At 47.0% G+C, this 22,930-nt stretch overlaps 5 protein-coding genes and 1 non-coding gene across 7 annotated transcripts; 3 read left to right on the top strand and 3 right to left on the bottom strand.

The window, feature by feature from the left end:
- Positions 1–6,687: 6,687 nt before the first annotated feature.
- Positions 6,688–8,974, bottom strand: C11H11orf98 (chromosome 11 C11orf98 homolog). Its single transcript, XM_017654575.3, has 4 exons — positions 8,843–8,974; positions 8,565–8,689; positions 7,435–7,532; positions 6,688–7,346 (listed from the first exon to the last, which is right to left on the bottom strand). Exons 1-4 carry the CDS (start codon positions 8,879–8,881, stop codon positions 7,237–7,239), a joined length of 372 nt encoding a protein of 123 aa, XP_017510064.3. The 5' UTR covers positions 8,882–8,974; the 3' UTR covers positions 6,688–7,236.
- Positions 8,975–9,112: 138 nt separating this feature from the next.
- LOC118967913 (small nucleolar RNA SNORA57) lies at positions 9,113–9,260 on the top strand. The gene has a single exon (XR_005055243.1). It is a non-coding gene; the product is annotated as a small nucleolar RNA SNORA57 (small nucleolar RNA).
- Positions 9,140–10,497, top strand: CSKMT (citrate synthase lysine methyltransferase). 2 transcript variants are annotated; one of them, XM_036995246.2, is made up of 3 exons: positions 9,140–9,413; positions 9,527–9,655; positions 9,824–10,497. In XM_036995246.2, exons 2-3 carry the CDS (start codon positions 9,589–9,591, stop codon positions 10,477–10,479), a joined length of 723 nt encoding a protein of 240 aa, XP_036851141.2. In that variant the 5' UTR covers positions 9,140–9,413; positions 9,527–9,588; the 3' UTR covers positions 10,480–10,497. The 2 variants fall into 2 exon arrangements, with proteins under 2 accessions (XP_036851141.2, XP_036851142.2); XM_036995247.2 differs by having other exon boundaries at positions 9,140–9,420.
- Positions 10,498–13,190: 2,693 nt separating this feature from the next.
- On the top strand, positions 13,191–13,964 carry UQCC3 (ubiquinol-cytochrome c reductase complex assembly factor 3). Its single transcript, XM_017654553.3, has 2 exons — positions 13,191–13,455; positions 13,548–13,964. Exons 1-2 carry the CDS (start codon positions 13,336–13,338, stop codon positions 13,695–13,697), a joined length of 270 nt encoding a protein of 89 aa, XP_017510042.1. The 5' UTR covers positions 13,191–13,335; the 3' UTR covers positions 13,698–13,964.
- A 1,664-nt stretch (positions 13,965–15,628) lies between these two features.
- UBXN1 (UBX domain protein 1) lies at positions 15,629–18,213 on the bottom strand. Its single transcript, XM_017654584.3, has 10 exons — positions 18,153–18,213; positions 17,958–18,045; positions 17,776–17,829; positions 17,598–17,692; positions 17,432–17,501; positions 17,003–17,194; positions 16,862–16,913; positions 16,613–16,726; positions 15,931–16,123; positions 15,629–15,769 (listed from the first exon to the last, which is right to left on the bottom strand). Exons 2-10 carry the CDS (start codon positions 18,014–18,016, stop codon positions 15,720–15,722), a joined length of 879 nt encoding a protein of 292 aa, XP_017510073.1. The 5' UTR covers positions 18,017–18,045; positions 18,153–18,213; the 3' UTR covers positions 15,629–15,719.
- A 1,279-nt stretch (positions 18,214–19,492) lies between these two features.
- LRRN4CL (LRRN4 C-terminal like) lies at positions 19,493–22,734 on the bottom strand. Its single transcript, XM_017654549.3, has 2 exons — positions 22,316–22,734; positions 19,493–21,792 (listed from the first exon to the last, which is right to left on the bottom strand). Exon 2 carries the CDS (start codon positions 21,785–21,787, stop codon positions 21,086–21,088), a length of 702 nt encoding a protein of 233 aa, XP_017510038.2. The 5' UTR covers positions 21,788–21,792; positions 22,316–22,734; the 3' UTR covers positions 19,493–21,085.
- Between the last annotated feature and the right edge of the window lie 196 nt (positions 22,735–22,930).

Here is a 22,930-nt window from a genome sequence, read left to right as displayed (position 1 = left end):
TTTTTATCCCCAAAGGGCAATTGACCCGGAGGTTAAAACTAGATGCGGGTGGCCATTCACAATTGTATTTAAATATTTTCCCTAAAGCTCAAAATACAAAATGTTCAATTCACGAGGTTTTGAAAAACGAAACACTAGGAAACATTTTAATAATCAGTGACAATGTAAAAAGCACTTAAAGTAAAAAAGGGAAGGCAGAAAGCGGGGAAGAGGAAAAGAGATGGAAAGGGGGGACATTTCGGAACAGAAGATGAAGAAAGAGAGGGAGGGAGAGGAAGCCCCAAATAAACTGGGCTGTCTAGGCTGAAGGGGTCCTTCCACTACAATTCTACCAGTCTCCATTGTTTAGGCTCTGCTCTCAACCTCCCCGCAGGGATCTTTTTCTACCTCACTCCCTCACACTTGCAAAGAGGGAGCTTGGTAGCCACATGCAGAACAAGTACACCTCATTAAGAGCTCTCACCCCAGCCAGGCTATCTAGATCAAGTTCCAGCTGTTCCACTGTTGGATTCTCCCAGAGGAGGACGCCGCCCCAAATCACTCACGAAAGGCGTCTCTTGATGCAACAAGCAAGAGGAATTTATTCAGGAACCAGCTAGCTGGGGTCCAAGTTAGCCCGACGCAGCGGGTCTCAACAAGGACCCTGAGCACACAAAGCCAGAGGTTTTATAGCATTTTCAAAGGGGGCAACATTTTCTACAATCACAATACAGTGTTTTTCTATAGACACATAAATCTTTGGCTGGCGCCACATCCTGGGGGTCTGGTTAGGTAAAGTTACCTTCGGAATGTTTAGGGTGGTTCTAGCAAGATAAGCTTGGTATGTATGATTAACTGATTTGAGGTTAGCTAACTAAAGGTCACTACATTTAACACTGGCTGACTAACTTGTTTTTCAAGATTCTAATAATTTTCCTCCTTCTAGGTTAGGGGGTGGTATTTAAGCCTTTAAGATGGCTGTACTTATGCTAACTTTTGATTTTTCAGATCCTACACCACTTGCTGGCTATGTAGTTTATTTAACCTCTTTAGGCCTGTTTCCTCTTCTGGAAGTGAGGATGTTAATGGCAAGTCAACAGGGTTGTTGTGAAAACTAAAACCAGGTAATACATTCACTGTACAGTACACAGTGCCTGCGATGGTAAGTACTTTATAAGCATTAGCTGTTTTTGTATTTGTTGAATAAACTCCAGAAAATAAGCTCTTTGACAAGAGGACTTTGCCTATTTAGTTAAAGGCCATATCCTCATCACCTACAACAGTGTCTGCCTGGCATGTAATAGTTTAATATTAAATACTTGCTTGAATGAATGAAAAGGAAAGTGAGTTCTGAGGCCTGTAATAGACAGAAGGCTTACTGTTCTTAATAGAAGTGTGAGTTTTGTTCTTAAATTTTAGAAGCTTCAATCATTTACAAAGTGTATATACTATCTACCAGCAAGAACTCTTCTAGGATAGTAAGTATGAGTCAATTTCCACTCCTAGCTCTGCCTCAGGCTTGTACCTGAAACTTCTCTGGGCCTCAACTTTTGATCTGTTAAAGGCAGCTTTTGCACCATTTACGTTCTTCCAGCTATGAGACTATTATGTTCTTGTTCTTAAGGATTTTGCAATCAAAGGGTGCTCATTTTAGAGTTGGACAGATCTGGATCCATGCCTATTTATTAGCAATGTAACGCTAACAAATGACCCAGCTGTTTGGAGCCCATTTCCTTATCTGCAAAATGCGCATGATGTCTCCTCTCAGACTTTTTGCAAAGATCGCTTGAGATCATTCATGTGAAGGGCAGCACAATCCAGATACAGAAACTCTTCTTTGAACCTGTCAAGCTCCTTCCTGCCTTAGGCACAGGAAGTAGAACAAAATTACTAAAGATACTATACTGAGATTTTGAACATGCCTTTCCTTCTCCCTCCTATCCTTACTATATCTGAATACAGTTCAATTTCAAAGTGCTTTTCTTTTCTGTGTTTAAACCTGGACATAACACTATATCCCTGGAAAAAGTGGCTAATTCCAAGTTTTGGGTCAGGAGAAGTAGCAGGTGATCCTGGAATATAGCATTGTGCTGAAAAGCAAGGAAGTACTCAAATACTGATTGTGTTGTGTGAAAAGGACACAGGGACCATCTTCAAGAGGCTCCTGATGGCTAAATTTGGTATGATTTGAGGCATGAAAAAGCAATAGTAATGTGTTATAATGCATTTAAAGACTATCTAAATCTACAGTGGTAATTTTTTAAAAGGAGGGGTTTTCTTTACAGAATATGCCAAATAAGTAATGTGAATGAATGAATTAAAGAATTAGAAAATCACCATTTTACAGCAGTAAAGTAAAGACCATATAGGTGTTAAAACCATTGGTTGAAAGGCTTTTGGGGAAAAGGGTATTCACACAATCTCAAAATGTCGCTCTATAGACTACTTATTAATTACAAAGGGAACAGATGCCTTAACAGTAAAGAAATTTTACATACACCCACTTAACTAAGTTTTAACCCACTTAAAATCACCAATAATGAGACAAACTGATATTACATACTACCTGCTGTAATGCAAAGGGAAACACACAATATCATCTGTGTGGAATTTTTCCCCAAAATGTTTAATCAAAATTTAATTATGAGGAAACATATGGAAACACTCAAACCCAAGTTGTGGGATATTCTTTTTTTTTTTTTGGTATCTTTTAAAAAAAAAATTTCTTTTGGTATCATTAATGTACAACCACATGAGCAACATTATGGTTACTAGACTCTCCCCATTATCATGTCCCCACCACATACCCCATTACAGTCACTGACCATCAGCATAGTAAGATTCTATAGAATCACTACTTGTCTTCTCTGTGTTGTACTGCCTTTTGCATGCCTCTCCCCCCCATTATGTGTGCTAATCGTAATGCCCCCCACTTCTCCCCCTTATCCCTCCCTTCCCACCCATCCTCCACAGTCTCTTTCCCTTTGGTAACTGTTAGTCCATTCCTGGGTTCTGTGAGTCGGCTGCTGTTTTGTTCCTTCAGTTTTTGTTCTTATACTCCACAGATGAGTGAGATCATTTGATAATTGTCTTTCTCTGCCTGGCTTATTTCACTGAGCATAATACCCTCTAGCTCCATCCATATTGTTGCAAATGGTAGGATTTGTTTTCTTCTTATGGCTGAATAATATTCCATCATGTACCACCTCTTCTTTATCCATTCATCTACTGATGGACACTTAGGTTGCTTCCATTTCTTGGCTATTGTAAATAGTGCTGCGATAAACATAGGGGTGCATATGTCTTTTTCAAACTGGGCTCTTGCATTCTTAGAGTAAATTCCTAGGAGTGGAATTACTGGGTCAAATGGTATTTTTATTTCTAGTTTTTTGAGGAACCTCCATACTGCTTTCCACAATGGTTAAACTAATTTACATTCCCACCAGCAGTGTAGGAGGGTTCCCCTTTCTCCACATCCTTGCCAACATTTGCTGTTGTTTGCCCTTTGGGTGGTGGCCATCCTAACTGGTGTGAGGTGATTTCTCATTGTGGTTTTAATTTGCATTTCTCTGATGATTAGCGATGTGGAGCATCTTTTCATGTGCCTGTTGGCCATCTAAGTTTCTTCTTTGGAGAAGTGTCTTCAGCTCCTCTGTGCATTTTTTAATTAGGTTATTTGCTTTTTGTTTGTTGAGGTATGTGAGCTCTTTGTATATTTTGGATGTCAGCCCCTTATCCGATATGTCATTTATGAATATATTCATCCATACTGTAGGGTACCTTTTTGTTCTACTGATGGTGTCCTTTGCTGTACAGCTTTTTAGTTTGATATAGTCCCACTTGTTCATTTTTGCTTTTGTTTCCCTTGCCTGTGGAGATATGTTCATGAAGAAGTTGTTCATGTTTATATTCAAGAGAGTTTTGCCTATGTTTTCGTCTAAGAGTTTTTTTTAATATCATTAATGTACAATTACTCAAACATTATGGTTACTAGACTCCCCCTATTATCAAGTTCCCCCCACATACCCCATTACAGTCACTGTCTATCAGTATAGTAAGATGCTATAGAATCACTATTTGTCTTCTCTGTATATACTGCCTTTCCTGTGTTCCCCCAACCCCACTACATTAGGTGTGCTAATCATAATGTCCGTTTTTCTCCCTTATTCCTCCCTTCCCACCCATCCTCCGCAGTCCCTTTCCCTTTGGTAACTGTTAGTCCATTCTTGGGTTCTGTGAGTCTGCTGCTGTTTTGTTCCTTCAGTTTTTGCTTCGTTCTTATACTCCACAGATGAGTGAAATAATTTGATACTTGTCTTTCTCTGCCTGGCTTATTTCACTGAGCACAGTACCCTCTAGCTCCATCCATGTTGTTGCAAATGGTAGGATTTGTTTGCTTCTTATGGCTGAATAATATTCCATTGTGTATATGTACCACATCTTCTTTATCCATTCATCTACTGATGGACACTTAGATTGCTTCCATTTCTTGGCTATTGTAAACAGTGCTGCAATAAACATAGGGGTGCATGCCTTTTTCAAACTGGGCTCCTGCATTGTTAGAGTAAATTCCTAGGAGTGTAATTCCTGGGTCAACTGGTATTTCTATTTTTAGTTTTTTGAGGAACTTCCATACTGCTTTCCACAATGGTTGAACTAGTTTACATTCCCACCAGCAGTGTAGGAGGGTTCCCCTTTCTCCACATCCTCGCCAACATTTGTTGTTGTTTGTCTTTCGGATGTTGGCCATCCTAACTGGTGTCAGGTGATATCTCATTGTGGTTTTAATTTGTGTTTATCTGATGTTTAGCCATGTGGAGCATCTTTTCATGTGCCTATTGACCATCTGAATTTCTTCTTTGGAGAACTATCTGTTTGTCTCCTCTGCCCATTTTTTAATTGGATGATTTGCTTTTTGTTTGTTCAGGTGCGTGAGCTCTTTATATAATTTGGATGTCAACCCCTTATCAGATATGTCATTTATGAATATATTCTCCCATACCATAGGATGCCTTTTTGTTCTACTGATGGTGTCCTTTGCTGTACAGCTTTTTAGTTTGATATAGTCCCACTTGTTCATTTTTGCTTTTGTTTCCCTTGCCTGTGGAGATATGTTCATGAAGAAGTTGCTCATGTTTTTGTCCAAGAGATTTTTGCCTATATTTTTTTCTAAGAGTTTTATGGTTTCATGATTTGCATTCAGGTCTTTGATCCATTTTGAGTTTACTTTTGTGTATGGGGTTAGACAATAATCCAGTTTCATTCTCTTACATGTAGCTGTCCAGTTTTGCCAACACCAGCTGTTGAGGAGGCTGTCATTTCCCCATTGTATATCCATGGCTCCTTTATCATATATTAATTGACCATATGTTTGGGTTTATCTCTGGGCTCTCTGTTCTGTTCCACTGGTCTAAGGGTCTGTTCTTGTGCCAGTACCAAATTGTCTTGATTACTGTGGCTTCGTAGTAGAGCTTCAAGTTGGGAAATGAGATCCCCCCTGCTCTATTCTTCCTTCTCAGGATTGCTTTGGCTATTCAGGGTCTTTTGTCATTCCATCTGAATTTTAGAACTATTTGTTCCAGTTCGTTGAAGAAGGCTTGTAGGTATTTTGATAGGGATTGCATTAAATTTGTAGATTGCTTTAGGCAGAATGGGCATATTGACAATATTAATTCTTCCTACCCAAGAGCATGGGATGAATTCCCATTAGTCCTGCTCTTTAATTTCTCTTAGGAGTGTCTTGTTGTTTTCAGGGTATAGGTCTTTCACTTCCTTGGTTAGGTTTATTCCTAGGCATTTTATTCTTTTTGATGGAATTGTTTTCCTAATTTCTCTTTCTGCTAGTTCATCGTTAGTGTATAGGCATACAACAGATTTCTGTGTTAATTTTGTATCCTGCAACTTTGCTGAATTCAGATATTTGTTCTAGTTTTAGAGTAGATACTCTAGGGTATTTATGTACAATATCATGTCATCTGCAAATAGTAAAAGTTTAACTTCTTCCTTACCAATGGGATATTCTTGAATAAATAAATATCCTTAAATAAATACATGAATAAATAAACTTAGGCTGGACTCTTCAAAAAGGTTAAGTTATCCAAGACAAAGTAGGGGATACTGTTCTGGATGGAAGGATACTGAAGACATGACAATTAAATGCAATATGTGATCCTTGCTTTGCTCTTGGACTGGGGAAAAAACAGTTATAAAGAACATTACACGAACTGTGGAAATCTGAAGTTGAAAAACTGAGTATTAGCTATTTCACCAATGTAAGAGAACTCAGGTGTCAGAATAGTATTTTGGTTCTGTAGAAGAATGTCTTAGGGATAAAATCTCATTTGCAGTTGACTTTCAAATGAGTCAGCAGAGACAACAAAGATACACACCACATATACATTTGTGTGTCAAAAGAGGTAAAATGGCAGAAATTGGTAAATCTAGGTAGACTGTATATACAAGGTTTCATTGTGTTATTTCTTAACTCTATTTAAGTTTTGAAATTATTCAGAATACAGAGAGTTGGGGAGAGGGGTGCAACACTGGGCTCAAACTCTTCCTCTTCCAGGAAGCCTGCATAGGTTAAATAGGGCAAAGAGAATACGCTTTTCCCTGCCTGAACACATCTCACCACAGGCAGCTTTTCACTTTCAACATTCTAGTCCTGGCTTACAACAAAGAGAATATCTGAATGTTAAAAGGGAAAAATAATGTTTGGTCTCCACTTTATTAAAAACATAATCCAGCAAAGGCAGAAATTAACATATCAAGTGACTTGTCTGCCCTGGTCACACAGAGGCAGTAGTAGCTGGTATCAAGACCCTTACTTTCTTCTGCCTTCTCTATAATCTTTATTTTTGTCAGAAACAGAAAGCTGGAGCATCACTCACTGAGAAGACGGGAACATCACTGAGGCTAGCTTCTTGATCTCTTGGCTCAAGTAAGCTCTATAGGTCCTGTTTCCTGACTCAAAGACCTCTTTTCATGGCCCATCCCCATTTCTACATGTAATCACACATCCCAGTGAGGACTCTAGAGCTTTATTACAAATGGAGATAACTGCTAAGGAGCCCCTTCTCCAGTCTTTCTTCTCTTCCTCGTTCTTCTCGATACATCCCTCCAGGGCAGATCAGAAGGCCATAATGTAAGGGGACTCTGGGGAGATTAAGAAGGTACAATGCTTTCCCCAAAGTCCTGTGAAACAACGAGAGTCCTCCTGGCTCCAAGTGAGAATCTGCTGGTGGAAGGGTGAGTGATTTAGCTCTCATCCTCAAGGTCTTCCATATCTACGTCCTGGGGAGTTTTTGTCTTCTTTCGCCATTTGGGCCGTAGTTGACTAGGCTTGGCTGGCTTTTGGGGGGCTTCCACTGAACAAAGGGAAAGAGGAAGCATTAAAGACCTAAATGAATCCAAGCTGTCCTCCCACCACCCCCGACCTCTGTGCCCCAGCTTCACCTTCCATGGCTGCTTTCTCTTTCTGGGCAAGCCGGATCTGCTGGAGGAGTTTTCTGCGCTTCTTCCCAGACAGAGTAATGTTGGCACGTGCACTGGACCTGAAGGTTGGCAGAAGCAAAGATATCCAGGTTAACCTGAACCAATATAGGCTACACAAGTAGTTCCGGCTACTGAAAAGGTTTTAGATTCAAGTCAAAGAACTGTTTGGAAATCTGAACTCTATAAAGTAAGGAGTTAAATCTGTTCAACACTCAGACATTGGCATACTTTACTTAATATTAATCTCAACAGTTAGACATTAACATATCTTAAATACTAATTTCAACTAAGTACTTGCCATTAAATGTTAAAATTCAGTATATGGTAGAAACTTTTAAGGGAAAAGTTATTTTTCTCCTCTATTCTCAATACTTCTGACAATAGATACATGGGGTTTTTTCCACATCAAGCCATTCTCAAATTCTCCGTGGACATTGACTCAACATACTACAAATGTTAACTCAATTCTGACACTATCTATCCAGAGACAGCATCAGATCCCACAGTTTAAGAGCTCAGTCCTACAGCCTGCCCCTATTTCAGATACCAATTGCATGCCCAGGTTGTCACCTATATTTCTGATCCAAGGGTTTTAGGAGCTCAGTGCCAGGAAGCAGGAACAAAGACCAAATATATTTCTTATTATACCACAGAACTGTAAATATTTATGAAGAAGTCAATGAAAGATTGGGATGGGAACTCTCCCCAAGGCAGAGTGGGCCTTGACACTTACGTGCAAACTCCCACGTGGGCCTTTGTGAAAATTCATGGAGTTGAATGCACACTTATGTGTGAGCTTTTAAAGCTTTTTATAAAAATGTATGTGAATGTACAATATCACTTGAGGAGGTGGGGGAGTCGACAGCTCTCCTTAGATTCTCTGTGGGGTCCAAGACCCAAAGAAAGGTTGTGAGTTGTCAGTACTGTGAGAGGCTAGCAGAATTTAGGCAGAAACACACCCAACAAACCAATCTTTACATAAATGTCTGGACCCAAGGAAAGCCGAGGTGCCAGCTGCTCTGGAGCTCGGCAGGGAGGGGAAAGGAGACTCGGTGGAAGGAAGACCAAGGGGAAGAGGGTCTGGCACTCACGCCCGCTTCTTGAGGTGGTGCCGAGTGATCAGCCCTTCGTCTATTACAGCCCCGACCACCCGGTGCTTCAGTCGCCGCTCGCGGTTCAACACACGCCGTCGCTTGAACAGCTTCTTTTTCAGCTCCTGCAGCGGAGTAAGACATTGATCAGACTCATGCCTTGCACCGCGCCCCGAGGCCCTGGGCCCGGCCACCCTGGTCCATCCATGCCATCTGGGGCCAGATTGGAGGGCTCTGGGACGTTAGGAGAAACAAAATCGGGGCTCCCACGCAGTTACCGTTCGAGGCCGGTTGATCTTTCCTCCAGGAGCCCCCATGGCTACGCCGCTGTCCCAGTTACGGGGCCACGTTTTCACTCTGCGCGAGGTCTGCGTGGCTTCCGCCGCAGCCCTGCGCGAGCCAATCGCAGCTTGGGGGGGCGGGGCCTGGGCTATATAAAGGAGCTCGGTCGGCTCTGAAGTCTTTCCAAGGGCAGCGAAGCCGTGAGTTTTCCGTTCTTTTGGGGGGCCTCTTAAATCGGGAGAGGTTTCTGGGCGGGATCTGCGAACCCTCCTTTTCTTGGCGGGGATTGGGCGTGCGGTCCCACTTCCCGTAATGTACGGAGGCAAAGGGAGGGGCTTCAGCCTCCTCGGCGTTATGTCTTCGGTGCCGGCGGCTTCCAGTCTGCCGGTTCTATCCTCAGACGCCGGGACACGGGGCTCCGAGGAGCAGGGCGAAACCGAGGTTCAGCAGGCTCCTCGCCGGGGTGCTCACGCCTTCACGCTTGATTTCAGGTCTTTGGAGCCGCCCAGGAGCCGGAGCTGTCGTGTCCCCTCTCCTACTCCCCGTTGCAAACAATAAAGACCGTTCGTACGTAGTACGTGTGTGTGCGCCCGTTATTTTTTCCAAGGCTGCAGAGTGGCGGAGGCCATACGCGCGTTATTCCACAAAGCGGAATTTACAAATCTTCCCTTGGACCGCAGGCCCCTGCCAGAGTGCGGACATTTCGCAGAAGGTTCTCTGGCCGACCTTGGGGAACCTCCAGATGGCCGCGTCGCTCGGAACCCTCCACGTGGGGACCCTGGCTGTGGGTGCGCGCCGCGCCTTTGCGGGTAGGGAAGGTGGACAAAGTGGGAGGGCAAGGTGGGTTCTTCATGGCCTGGGAGTGTAATTCTTCACATTGTGGTTTTTAAAACCCCGGAGCCATATTGCACCGTTTTTGCGGCAGTCTGATGGAACATGGGCACTGTGTGACACATGTCCTTCCCTCATGTCCACAGGCTCTCTGGCCGGTAGCTCCCTGGCAGACCGGTGCCTCTGGGATAAGCTCCACGCCCGGTATCGTCTGGACAGCACCCCCACCTTTGACTGGTTCTTTGGGTACAAGGAAGCCCAGGGACTCCTACTGCCGCTGCTACAGGAGGCACGGGCTGCCTGTCCACCACGTGTATTGGATGTAGGCTGTGGGACCTCGAGCCTTTGTATAGGCCTCTACACCAAGTGCCCACATCCTGTGGACATAATGGGGGTGGACTTCTCTCCTGTGGCTGTGGCCCACATGAGCAGCCTCCTAGAAGGACGCCAAGGCCAAACATCCCTGTGCCCTGGGCACCATGCCTCCCAACTCAACTTTAAGCAGGCTGATGTCAAGAACTTGGAGCCAGTGGCTTCCTCAGGCTCCTTCCATCTAGTAGTGGACAAGGGCACCTGGGATGCTGTTGCCCGGGGTGGTCTGCCTGGGGCTTACCAGCTGCTGTCAGAATGCTTGAGGGTCCTAAATCCTCAGGGAACCCTGATTCAGTTCTCAGATGAGGACCCTGATGTGCGGCTGCCCTGCCTTGAGCAAGGGTCTCAAGGCTGGACTGTGACTGTGCAGGAGCTGGGCCCTTTCAGGGGCATCACCTACTTTGCTTACTTGATTCAAAGGTCTCATTAAGAATTTCCTTTGTCCTGATCCTAGTGTTTCTGTTGAGTGAGGAGAGAGTTGGAGAGAGCTTGGACTTTGTATAATTGCTGGATATAAGGATCTGGCTTCCACATTTACTCGCTGAAAGCACATAGTATTTGTTCCTATACTCCAGTCTAGTCATCAGCAAGGGAGGAATACGGAATTACAAGGAAATAATGGAGTTACAGGGAGTACATACAGTGATAGGTGAAACATTTAGCTGTGCCAAACACAAGATGAGTGCTTAACAGGGAAAGTACAAAGGGAACATAACCCATCCCCAACTAACTGGAACTCCTAAAAGCAGAGGTAAGAATCCTTAATCCAAATCCCGGCATTGGCTGACAAGCAATCCTGTGGCCTAACCTCTAAGCCTAATTTTTCTCACTTGTAAAAGGGGAAGACTGGGAAAAAATGAGTAGAAAGTCTTCAAAAAAAAAAAAACCTAGGTGAAATTTATGAGGGTTAGAGAACAAGACTTACCCTCAAAACTCCTGGGAGACGGGATGGGAATATTCCACAAAGCTACAGATGCAGGATCCTCTTGCTGGGTCCAAAGAGGACAAGAATTGGAGGCTTCTTGCTCTACCTGTTCCTGCCTCCAGCTGAGTTCTGGGTTAAAGGTTCTTAAGGGAAATTTGACTTCGAGTGGCCTCCATGTCCAGCCTGGGAGAGCTAAAGAGCCCATCAACAGTGAAAAATATTTCTGATATATTACTGAATTAAAAAAAAACAAAGTTTGTGTAATTTTTTTTTTTGCTTATAAGAAAGTATAGCAATTAAAATTAAGCTAATTTCACAGCCTCAATTTCCTCATCAGGGGAAAAGTATCTGCCTCATTGCATTCTGAAAATCATGAGATAAAAAATTCTTTGGCACAGTGCCTGGCACATAGTAAATACAACAAAAATGGTATACAGACAATGGGGGAAAAGTCTGAAAGAGAAGACATCCAAAAAGTTAACTATCTCTGGGTAGTCAGGTTTGGGATAATTTCATTACCTTGTCCCCTCTACAACGAATGATGTAAATATTTTAAAATATTACAAATAAGAATTAAAAGGTGTCATCTATCTGACATCATAACTGCCCTCTAAAGTTCAACTTTGCCAACCACTTGGACTTTTTCTTCCACCTCTACATTTTCTTCACTGGTTTACTGAGCACCTACTGTGAGACTGCCACTGCTTAATGCAGGGGACACAACGGAGTTTCCCATCTTGGTTCTGCCCAGAACATCCAGGTCACAGTAGCCTCATTGAAGCAGCTACCTGCCTCACCTGGCTTTTCACTTTGGTCCTGGAGGAAGACCTCTGCCTCTGTCATTAGTGAGCAGCAGCATCTCATGCAGTCACTGGAGTTCCCCACTCCATTCTTCACTCCCCTCAGAGGCTTTTACCACAATGGAGGGCAAGTGGGTCTTTTGAGACACAACCTGAATGGGGACATCCGGGGGGCTTGAGCCAAACTGGAGGATGAGCCAGCAGGACACAGGGTGGGGAAGTACTAACCTGAACATCTGGTGACCTTTAACCCTGCCAGTTTCTCCTCTGTCCTTCCAGAGAGGATTGGTCAGCCTAGGATTTTCTGGATGCTGGGAAGAATTTGAGCTAGCTCTAGGCCAAGGCCCATCCTTGCTGCTCCCTTGCACAAGGGCCATGGGTGCTGATGGAGTGCAGGGAGGTTAACTCAGAGTACCCCTGCCCAGTGAACTCCACATACTGCTACTTTAATCTTCTTTGGAGCCTAGCCCCTTAATCTTATGAGGAAAGAGGGATAACGTGTTAAGAGATTATGGGCCTTGAAGGGGAGGGGCAAATCCCAAGACATACGACAGAGCTTTATTTCTACTCACTCCCTGGTGACACAAAGAAAGGCAAGAGGGGGAGGAGTCAACAAAGGCGTCTGAATTAAAGCCCTGTGAATGAAGACCTTTGATAACAAACTTGAAATTTCCAGATGCTTTTGCTTACTAGGTCTCCCAAGTTGACTCATATCTTACTTAAAAAATATTTATATGGTGTTTCCTATTTGCCAGTAATTGTTTTAAATGCTTTACATATAAGCTCATTTATCCTAAACCTATGAGATAAATACTATTAACCCCATTTTCCAATGCAGAAACCCGGCGCAAAGAATTTAAATGAGTTGCCCACTCACACAACTAAGAGATGTTTTTCTCTCCACAGTGGAATTTGGTATGTTACACGAAATCAAGTTTTCATGGTTAGAAAAAAAAGGAAATGGCCAGGGTATACCTTGACCAGAAAAATAACACGTTTACTTTTAACAAGTACACTTAACAAGTAAAATTTAAAAAACTATATACCCTTTCTCTCACCTATTACAATTGGCTTTGAGTTTTTGTTCAGCAGTTAAAAGATTGGGGGTAGGGGGATAGTCAATAGGTTGATGTATATAATGTGTAAGTATTTAGTTATAGCCTGTGTGTACTGACAAAGCACAAGTTGTAGTAGGAAACTGGACAGGAGTACAGCCTTAGCCCTCTATTGATCAGGAAATTTCATAATGGGACAATTGTGAAACCCACAGCAACCAAGAAGACACGCACTCTCCCCTTAGCACCCTCAGCAATCCCACTCCGGATTTCACAACAATGGGCCCCGCGCTGGGGACTGTATGCCAAGCCAACACCCCTGACGCTCTCAACCTTCTTGGTTAAACGTAGCCTGGAGACCCAGGCGCCCTAGGCCCTAACCGTTTCGCTGGCTACGCCCTCCCTCTCTAGCCCGGCCTCTTCTCTATGGTGTCCGCCTGGTGTCGCTCTAGCCTGCGCAGCTGACGGTGAGACGGCCTGGGTACCTTTCTAGGCTGCGGTCGGCCATGGGGGCGTTGCGCAAAGCGCTGCTAGTGGGCGCGCTACTGGGTGCGGGGGCTGGCGTGGGCTCGGCACTTTTTGCCCTCGTGACCCCAGGAGAGCAGCAGAAGCACACGATGCTGAAGGTAGGAGCGACTGGGGAGAATCCCAGGTGGGGTGCGCGAGCGGCGAGCCCCGGGTTCGGGGCCGGGACTGCGAACCTCCCTCTGGCCCGCAGGAGATGCCGGAACAGGACCCGCGGCGCAGGGAGGAGGCGGCCTTGACCAAACAGTTAGTGCTGGCCACTTTGCAAAATGCAGCGGCCACCCAGGAGAACGTCGCCTGGAGGAAGAACTGGCTGGTCGGCGGAGGCGGGAGGTCGGCCTAGCCCGGATCTCCCCCGTGGGCGCAGGGACCTCCGCGCCGGCGCAGAAGTCCGAGGCGGTCTTTCTCCTCAGTGGACCCGGCGGGGACTCGGGATCGGGATGGCGCCTGCGCCGGGTCCCCCGGGGGCCCGGCGAGCTGCCAATGGGTGAGCACGCTCTCTCCCACCCCCTGCATTGACTTCGCTTTAACGTCCACGCCGCGAGCCGGGATATCGTTTGCGATGAACTGAACGAACCAAATAAATCATGTCCCTCCATTTAGAGATTGAGCCCAGCGGCCAGATGCCTATAAATGCCTAGTGGTGTGGGGTTCGGTGCTGCGGGCGGGGATGAACGCGCCTGCCGCCTGCCTCGCCCCATGTGAGGCTGAAACCCAATAGGAAAAAGCCACCTTTTTCAAAACAAAGGTCGTGTGGTCCGTTTGAATGTACTTTCGGGGATAACAACATTCTTTAAATCAAAATTATCTGAAATCAGAACTATCTTGTAACAATGGATGCCCACAGAAGACACGTTTGAGTTTCTGTCCTTCGAATGAGTTTGGAGAGGGGCTTCTAGCATTTAACATATGCCTGGATGCCTTGTGTGGATTATTTAACTTTTCGAAGCTTAGCAGCAAGTAGTAGTGAAAGGAGTGTGCTTTTAGTCACACTGATTTTGATTCAACTGCTGCATATTACAAAACCTTTCAAGCCTCAGCCCTGTTCTAGAAAGGATGATAATTATCTTCAGGGTTGTTATGAAAAGATTAACTTACAAAAGGTAAAGTGCAGTGCTTGGTACAGAGCAGCCTCTCAGTAAGTGTAGTGGGGTTTTAACTCCCTGGAGGTTTCTCCTGCAGTAGTTTTAAATCTCCGAATCCAGTCAGAGGTTCTGCTGGAAATGCTATTGCAGGGACGAACTAAAGCTGTCGGTGGGCTCACAGCAAGCAAGTCAACCAATTCACTTCCCTTTTATGTATTTATATCCTGTGGTTCCAAGCAAGAGTGCAGTTGGGGGAAAAAAAGGGCTGCTGTTACTAAACAGAACACTAAATAAAGCTTGGTATCACTACAGTGGAAACTCAGATAAGAGCACTGGTGCTGTTTCCAGCTGCTGACGTCATAAGGCAATGTATTTGTCATATATGACCTTTAGTTTAATTGTGGCCTATTTCCTAGCTTGGGAATGAGAGGAAAGAGGTCAGCAGCTGTCAGAGCAGCACTAGAATGAGGCGATCAGCTTTAGGAAGGTTGGCAGTTTGGACCTGAGCTCTAGAGACAGCCCCCAGGTGTGTGTACAGGTTCTACTACTTGCTACCTGTGTTGGTTTGGGCAAGTCGCGTGCTTTGGCATTCTAGTCTCTAAAATGGGGTAGTTGTAATCTATACCTAGATAACTGCCTTCATATCTCAGCTAATACATATAAAGCACTTAAAACTGTGATAGACATTAAGTACTCAATACTTTTAGCACAGAGGTGATGCAGTTGGGAAGGTCACTGCAATGCTCCTCTCAACCTTTGTGAATGACCACATAAAAAAAATTACCCTTTCTGTAGCTAATATTTATTGGGGACTTCCTAGGTGCCAGGCCCTGTGCTAAAAGCACTTTATATCAGCATTATGTAATACCCACAACCACCCCAATTAATAGGTACTATTGCCCCTATTCTACTAAAAAAACTATGGTTTAAAAAGTCAAGGCACATAGCTAGTAAGGATTTCAAGCTTATGCACCGCCTTACCCATAGAAGCGAAAGGTGCTCTCCACTGTATTCTCCCCTAGCACCTCTCCCCACTTGACCTCCCAAGCAACTCATCAGACCCAGAGATTAGAAACAAGTTTCATTGTTGGAAACTTAAGATGAGAAATTAAGGTCTACTCTAAATGCCTTCCCTTTAGCTTCATCCTCTGCCTCAGTTCTGCCCCATTCATAAGAAGTCAAGCACATACAGAACTCAGAGGGTCTATTTATTAGGAAGGGGATGTCAGTGCTTTATCAAAGATGAGGAGGTCACAGAGGATTGGTGGGGTAAAGGCCTCTCAGCTGGGACATTTCTTGGCCACAATGAGGACAGCAGAAGGCACAAGTCCTGAAGATGGAAGACAACAGGTTTGTCACAAGAATGCCTTTTTGCCCCCTAAATTCCTGGCCTCACACCATCTCCACAGAGTCCCTTCTCTTGGCATTCCTGCCTTTCTCAAGCATGTCCCCTTTCCCCCAAGCCCTGGTTTCTGGTCCCACACATCATACCTAACTCCTGCAGGGGCCGCTCCATGTCAGCCTCTGAGAAGGCGCGCCGGGGGAAGCCACTGAGCAACTGCACGGGGTCCTGGCCCCCTCCAGGTTCTTCCCCACGGTGGAGCTCCACATAGAGCCTCACAGCTGCCAGCTGTTCCCTAGCTCGGAAAGTCTGGGTCAATGAGGTCCCATCTGGTAGCCTGACCTAGAGAGCAAGGGAGAGATACAGTACTGTGAGCATCAAAACTGAGTGGGTGCCTAAGTAAGGACAGGAAGTGGAGCAAGGCTGGCCCCTCCTTCCTCTTAGGTTGAACCAGCATAATATATTTAAAACAGCCTAATAAAACCACTTTTGCTCTGCTCTACTAAGCACTGGAGAGAGACTCCCAGCTCCCTCACAACTTAAGACAAGGATGATACAAAAACATGCAAAGAGCTGTATAATAAAACAAATGATAACATTATGAACAAGTAAAAAGGAATTGCTGACTTCAGAGGGAAGTACGGATTTAAATAAGACTGGAGCAAGTGAAATTTGGTATCTTTCCTAAGAGTAGGGGAGGTAGGACTTCAAAAGTCATTTACAAAAAAGGGAGAGATTTCACAAAGGCAACACGACTGAAAAAAGCTGCGCTGGGTGCCTTACAGGCCAGCAAAGGGGTCCCAGGAGCAAGGCAGGAATTAGAATCAGTACCTGTATGCGACACTGGTCATACTCCCTCTTGGTGGGCGGCTCCTGGCTGGGAGAGGAGGGAACAGGACCTGGCTCTGCTCGTGGCGACTGCTGAGAACTCACAGTACCACCATACTGGAGGACGAAGTAAAACTGATCAGGCACCACCCTCCCTCAAGAGAAACATTTAAGCCCATTTTCTCCCTCCGAAGCTAGAAAAGGGGAATCACTAGCCCACCTCACTATCTTAGTGTCCTCTCAATCACCCACCTTCTTGGCTCTCTCTGCTTTGTCCCTTTCAATCTTCTCTCGCACTCTTTGTCTGGAATGCAGACAGGAAAAAAGTAGGTGTTGACAAAGCAAATTTAGGTTCCTTTCTGATCTCTTATCCAACACCCCCGTCACCCAGACCTGGCTGCTAACTCTTCAGCCTTTTCCTTCCTACGCTCCTCAGCAGCCCGGCGCATCTCATCTTCCTGTAACCGCTGTCGTGCAGCTGACAACTCTTGCCCTTGTTTCCTGCGCTGTCGTTCCCGTTCCAGTGCCTCCCGCTCCTCTCTTTCTTCACGTTCCCGTTGCTTCTGGGCCACCAGCTCCAACATCCTGTGTTGCAAAAAAGATAGAGCTCAAGAGAAATGGACATGGACTGGGAAGATTTGTTTATAACAAGCAACTCAGAAAAACAAATCAAGGAACATGCGTCCCAAGACAGAGGCAAAAAAAGCAAAAAGGAAAATGCCAAGAGGGACTGTGGAAAGTTCCAGGTTCTTTGATGAGACTGGTGAATTGGGGACAGGTGGAAGTCGCCCCTCAGAAACGTTAGTCTCTCCCTTACCATACCTCTTAGTCTGTTCCTGTCTTTCCTCTTCACTCAAAATGGGTTTGCCTTCTGCCGCGGCGGATCCGTGTCCTACAGACAAGCAATTAGTATTATCACCCGTCCATCCTCCCCTGGCCCTCCTGAATAACCACGCCGTGTCTCCTGGGTAAGGGCCTTCGGGGCCACCTTGCTCTGAGGAGGTCGGTTCCTTTCCCAAGATATGTCCAAGAGGGGTGGCCAGCGGCTCGTCCACATCGGGGTCGTCTTCGTGCTCCATCAGCCTGGCAAGAAAAGCCAGGAGGGAGGTGAGCGTCGAGGTCGCCCCTCCCAGCAGTCCCCGGCCCCGCCAGGTCTGAGCGCTCACCAGTCCATCGCAGCCTCGATGCCCTGGTTCCCTGTGAGGGCCAGAGCCTTCTCCCTGGGGGCAGAAACACCGTGAATAGCGCCCTCGAGCCATGGCGCTGGTCAGGCTGGGCGTGGAGCCTGAGGCCGCCTCGGGTAACGGCCCGGACAGGTCCGCGGGCTTCGGTTAGGGAGCTCCCTTACGCGCGTCCCGTGGGGAAGCCCATCTCGATGAGACTCTCCAGAGCCGTCAGCTCCGCCATGGCGTCGCCACCGCCGCTTCCGCGGGCACCTGTTGGGGGAGGCGAGGAGGAGGGCGGAGGGGGGTCAACGCGGGGCGCCCCCGGCTCGCTCGTAATCCCGATCCCGAAGTCCCCGGCCGGGCGCTCGCTCACTCACCCGGCCCTGGCCCCGCTGCGGACACTGACTAGAAGAAAGCCGAGGGGAAGCGGAAGTGCCCGAATCTGTTTGGGTCACGTGGAGAGGTGGACATGGACGGGTGCCGTCGAGAGCCAGAAAGCACGAATGTCCCTGCGCCTGGACCTGGCGCGGGCGGTGGCTGGCTGCGCGTCCGAAAAGCTGATCAGGAGGCACCCCGCTGCCTCCCAGCGCGAGCGCGCCGGGCTGCGTTGGGGAAGAAGGGCGGTGCGGCCCCGGCAACCATGGGCAGAATAAAGCCAGCTCGCGATACGGCTTCAGAGTGCAACCATTTAGAAAGTTACTTGGCAATGTTTACCAGCAGCCATAGAAATGAGCATACCCTTCGACCCGCTCCTCCTCTCCGGGGAATTGAACCATCCTCCGCCCAACGGCCAAAACAATCTTCGCAAAACAGTATGTGATCCTGTCATCACCTCCCTGCTTTAAAATTCCCCATGACACTCAGTCACCTAGGACGAAATTTAAATGCTGGTTATCTGGCTTCCTCCTCTTTTTTGTTGGAGCCCCATTTGTAAAGTGAGGTAACAGTAGTGTCCATCTTAGGGGCTTGTACGGTGTGAATGTTGGTAGTTGGTATGCAGTTTCATCTCCTATCACTTGGGGGTAACTTGTAAAATTGCAGAACAGGCCCTGTCCCACCTCCAGGCCTCTGAGGCTGCCAGTCCCTCTGTCTGGGATAGCCTGCCTCTTCTGTGGGCTTGGTTAACTCCGAAGTTTTGGACTGGTTTGCTTTCTAAGGGATGCCCGCTTTGACCTCTTCCCAGCTCCAATATTTACCTCTCTAAGCATTTATTACAGTAGGGGTATAAATTATCACACCAAATCCATCCTGTGTAGTCATTATTGATTACTTAGCCCATCTGCTGCCACTACCTAGGCTGTTAAATCCCTAAATCTAAAGCTCACTTTAAATGTTTATTAGGAGTCAGAGTTGTAAGTTATCGATGTTGAAAATAGATACGCTAAAGGCTCATGATTAAGCATATTTAATCATCCCAACAGTCCATATGCTGTAGGTATTGTTATTAGTCACAGGGAACAGATGCAGAAAGATGAGGTAATTTACCTAACGTCACAAAACTGGTTAAGAACACAAACCAGGATTCAAACCCACACTAAGCCACTGTGCTGTGGTGCCTCCCCATGGTGAAGTGAAGAGCGTCAGCTTTGGAGTTGGGCAGCTTGGGTCCAAATTCTAACTCAAGGATTACTTGTAGCTTCAAACCACTTAGAACCTCAGATTTCTTGCCTGTGAAGATGACACCATTTCTTGAAATGATTGTGGTAAAGACTGAGAATACATATAAAGCATGTCTTTAATACTGAGATCGTAGGCCTTATCATTTGTAAATGAATAAATGCTGAGAAAATACAGGAATAAGAAAAGACATGGTATTCAAGCAGTGTGATAAATGTGTTCTAGATAACAAATGTATTCTAAATTTATTCCAGAGGCCCAATAATAAAAGAATGGTTAAATTAGTATAGTACTGCATCTTTCACCCACTTCTGTAAGTACCCTGTAGAAATAGACAAACAAGTAAGGATGATAAGGAAAATATTCAACACAGCCGTCAAGGTCAGCAAACCGCTTTTTCCCTCCAGTTGGCAAAGCCCTCCCAGCTCCCTCCTCCCCTCCTCCAGGCTCCTCTTCTGCCCTGCGCATGCCAAAATGCCACATATCAAAATAACATAAATTGCTCCCCTTGCTTGTGCTCAGGGCTCCGCCCTTGGGCGATTACTCCCCTCTGAGCCCAACAGTGTGAAATAAAACCTCAACAACTCCAGGACCTCTGAGTGCCGCTTGGTTTTTCTGTCAGCGATGCAGTCCAGGTTTTCCAATATTTTCCGCAACAAGGATACACAAACAAAACAAGGTTGTCCATAGCAAAAACTGGAGACATCCTTCTATGGAAAGTTATGCAGCCTTTAAAATAACTAAGGAGGCTATGATTTACCAACATGGAACACTGTCCAAAAGATATTGAGTGAAAAAAGAAAATATTTGCATTGCATAGCAAAAGACCTGCTCTGTTTCGGGCAATTACCTCTTGAGGAGGGAACTTTCATTTTATACTTGCCAGTATTACTTGAAATTTGGATGTTACTTTTATAATTACAAAAAAAGTTATAAGAACAATAAAAGTGAGGATTATACCCTGGGGCAGCTTATACTTTCCTACATCCAGTTAATTTAAAGATAGATTCAGAAGTATGTATACTGCTCTGAAACACATCTATGGGGGAAGGGATTTGAAAAGGATCATGAAAAATGGAACATCCTCCTTTTATGTTTCTTTTAATGTTGTTACAGTGGATATACAAGAAACACAAAATGGGGGAACATGGGGAGACACCTCAGATTTGGGAAACGCCCCAGACAGCAGCCTGGGGTGGTGTCCCTCTCTTCTTCACCCCAAATCATTTATTTCTCACACAGGTGGATGTGCCCATCCTCAATATCTAACAAAAGGCAGAAGAGGAGGAGCAGCCCCTGACCCTAAACTCCCCATTCTGCAGCAGTTTATTTTCAAAACCCCACTGAAGCCACCTGTAGTGGCAGAGCCCTTTGGAGGGGGTGTGAGACAGCACAGCCCAAGGGCCAGAACTGTCTGGGCCTCATTTGTAAGGCCCAAGAGCTCAGAATGGGTTTTACATATGTAAATGATTACATGGTTATGTAAGTGTTACATAATCTCTTCGATTTTTATCCTCGGAACCGCAAAGTCTAAGTGATTTACTATTTGGTCCTAAAACACTGTGCGGACCCTCTCCACCCCTTCGTCCCCCCAGCCCGGGGCAGAGCGGCGAGCCGGGCCGGGCGCGAGCTCTCACGGCAGCCGCGCTGGGCCCCGCAGGTGGGCCTCGGCCCCGGGGCTGCCGCCCGCGCTTCAGAGCCTGGCCGCCGCCCGGCGGGGGCAGCCCCAGCGGTCGCGCAGGCAGAAGTGCCAGCAGAGAGCAGAGCAGCTCAGCAGGGCCAGCGCCGCGCCCACCCCCACGGCCGCGTGGAGCAGGGTGAGGGGCCTGGGGGGCACGGCCAGCCGTCCGCACGGCCCCAACACAGGGCCTCCCGCCCCGTCGAGGCCGCCCTCGCCACCGGCCCCCGACACGCTGCTTTCTCCGGCCGCGTTAGCGGCCACCACACAAACGACGTATGTCCCACCAGACTTCAGGCCCTTCAGTTCCGCTCTGCGAACGGTAGAGTTGAGGGGGGGTCCCTTCTGGGGAGCCCCGCTGCCTTCCGAAAGCAGCAGCCAGTATTGGTGCACCGGGGAGAAGGGGGCACACCAGCGCACCACCGCGCGGCCAGCCTCGGCCACCACTTGCACTTCCCCCAGGCGCGGTGGATCCGGCGGCTGGGCAGGGCTGGACAGCCCGGGGCACAGGCAAGCCGTCGGTCCCACTCTCTGCAGCTCCAGACAGGGCACCTGCAAGTGGCGGCACCGGTCGTAATCACAGGGGACAACCGGCAGAGGTGGCTGCGATGTCTCATCTCCCTCTTCTTCAAGGTCTCGGGGGGCCAAGGGCTGTGCTCTGGAACCCAAGGAGAAGGTGACAGCCAGCAGCCACAGAAGCCAGGGAGTGCCCAGCATGGAGTCTGGAAGGGAAGGCGGATAGTTAAAGGCTGGTCAGCCCCCATGCCTTCCGGGCCCTTGCCCTCAACAAAACCCGAAGACAGGGAAACAACTGGGGACCAAGAGGAGACCAGGCAAGAGGAGGGGACGAGACAGACACGCTCATTTGTCAACTAACTTCTGAACAGGTTTTGGTCAAAAGAATAAAAATATGGTCTGACATGAGGGATGTGTGACCAGCAATGTGTGAAGTGCTAGAAACGGTTAATGAGTAAACAGTGTGCTGGTGGGGAGGAGGAAATGGTTTATTCAGCCTGGGGAAGAAAGGTGGAATAATTCCCAGCTGCCACCCAGAAAAAGGACCTTAGTAGAACAATTACCAGTCAACAATGCAAGCAAGAACTGGAACAGTGACAGAAGGGAGAGATGGAACAGACAGCACAGATAAGGGCCCGGAATGTGCTCTCCCCACCTGTCGGAGTCATCCTGTCCTCTGCTTGCCCCCCACCTCCCACCGCTCCTCCTGGGCCCACAGCAGCCCCTCACCAGTGGGCAGTCCTTGATGAGTGGGAATCTGCGACCAGATAGATGTCTGTGGGTGTCAGGCTGCAGGGTCCCCAGGAGCACTGGTTTCGCAGGCACGTTTTTTCGGTGTCTTCAATTTCAATTCTGTTTTGGCTGGAAGCTTTTATACTTCATCTATGATGTCACCACCTAGCCCCCCTCCCTGTCCCCCCTTCCCGTGAGTGCCAAGAAAAGGGCTGGTCCCTTCAGAGGGCCTGAGTCACGGGGCCAGGGATGGGGAAGCCACATGCAGCAGCTTCAGCTGGAGGCCAGGATGCCTGGGTTCTGAAAAGGGAGTGGAATGTGGAAAGCAGCCAGGAACTCAAAGTCCAAAGGCTGAAGTCATGTGAAGGGATGAGGAGGGGATTATTCAGGAGAGGGCCACCTGGCTGGCAAAGAAAACAGCTGTGGACAGCATGGGGCCAGGGCTACAAAACGCTGTTTCAATAAAAATCATACCACATCCATGGCAGTCATTTCCTGTCTTCTGCCTCTGGGTGGACAGAGAAAGGGAGGGGTGCAGAGGCCCGAATGATGTATCCCAGCTCTCCAGATCCGCCCTACACTATCCCCCTCCCCAGAGGGAGATGAGAGGCA

This window comes from Manis javanica, chromosome 11 (assembly GCF_040802235.1).
Source record: "Manis javanica isolate MJ-LG chromosome 11, MJ_LKY, whole genome shotgun sequence".
Taxonomy (NCBI): domain Eukaryota; kingdom Metazoa; phylum Chordata; class Mammalia; order Pholidota; family Manidae; genus Manis; species Manis javanica.
The sequence above is the reverse complement of the archived record's forward strand: the minus strand, read 5'-3'. Positions and strand labels throughout refer to the sequence as shown.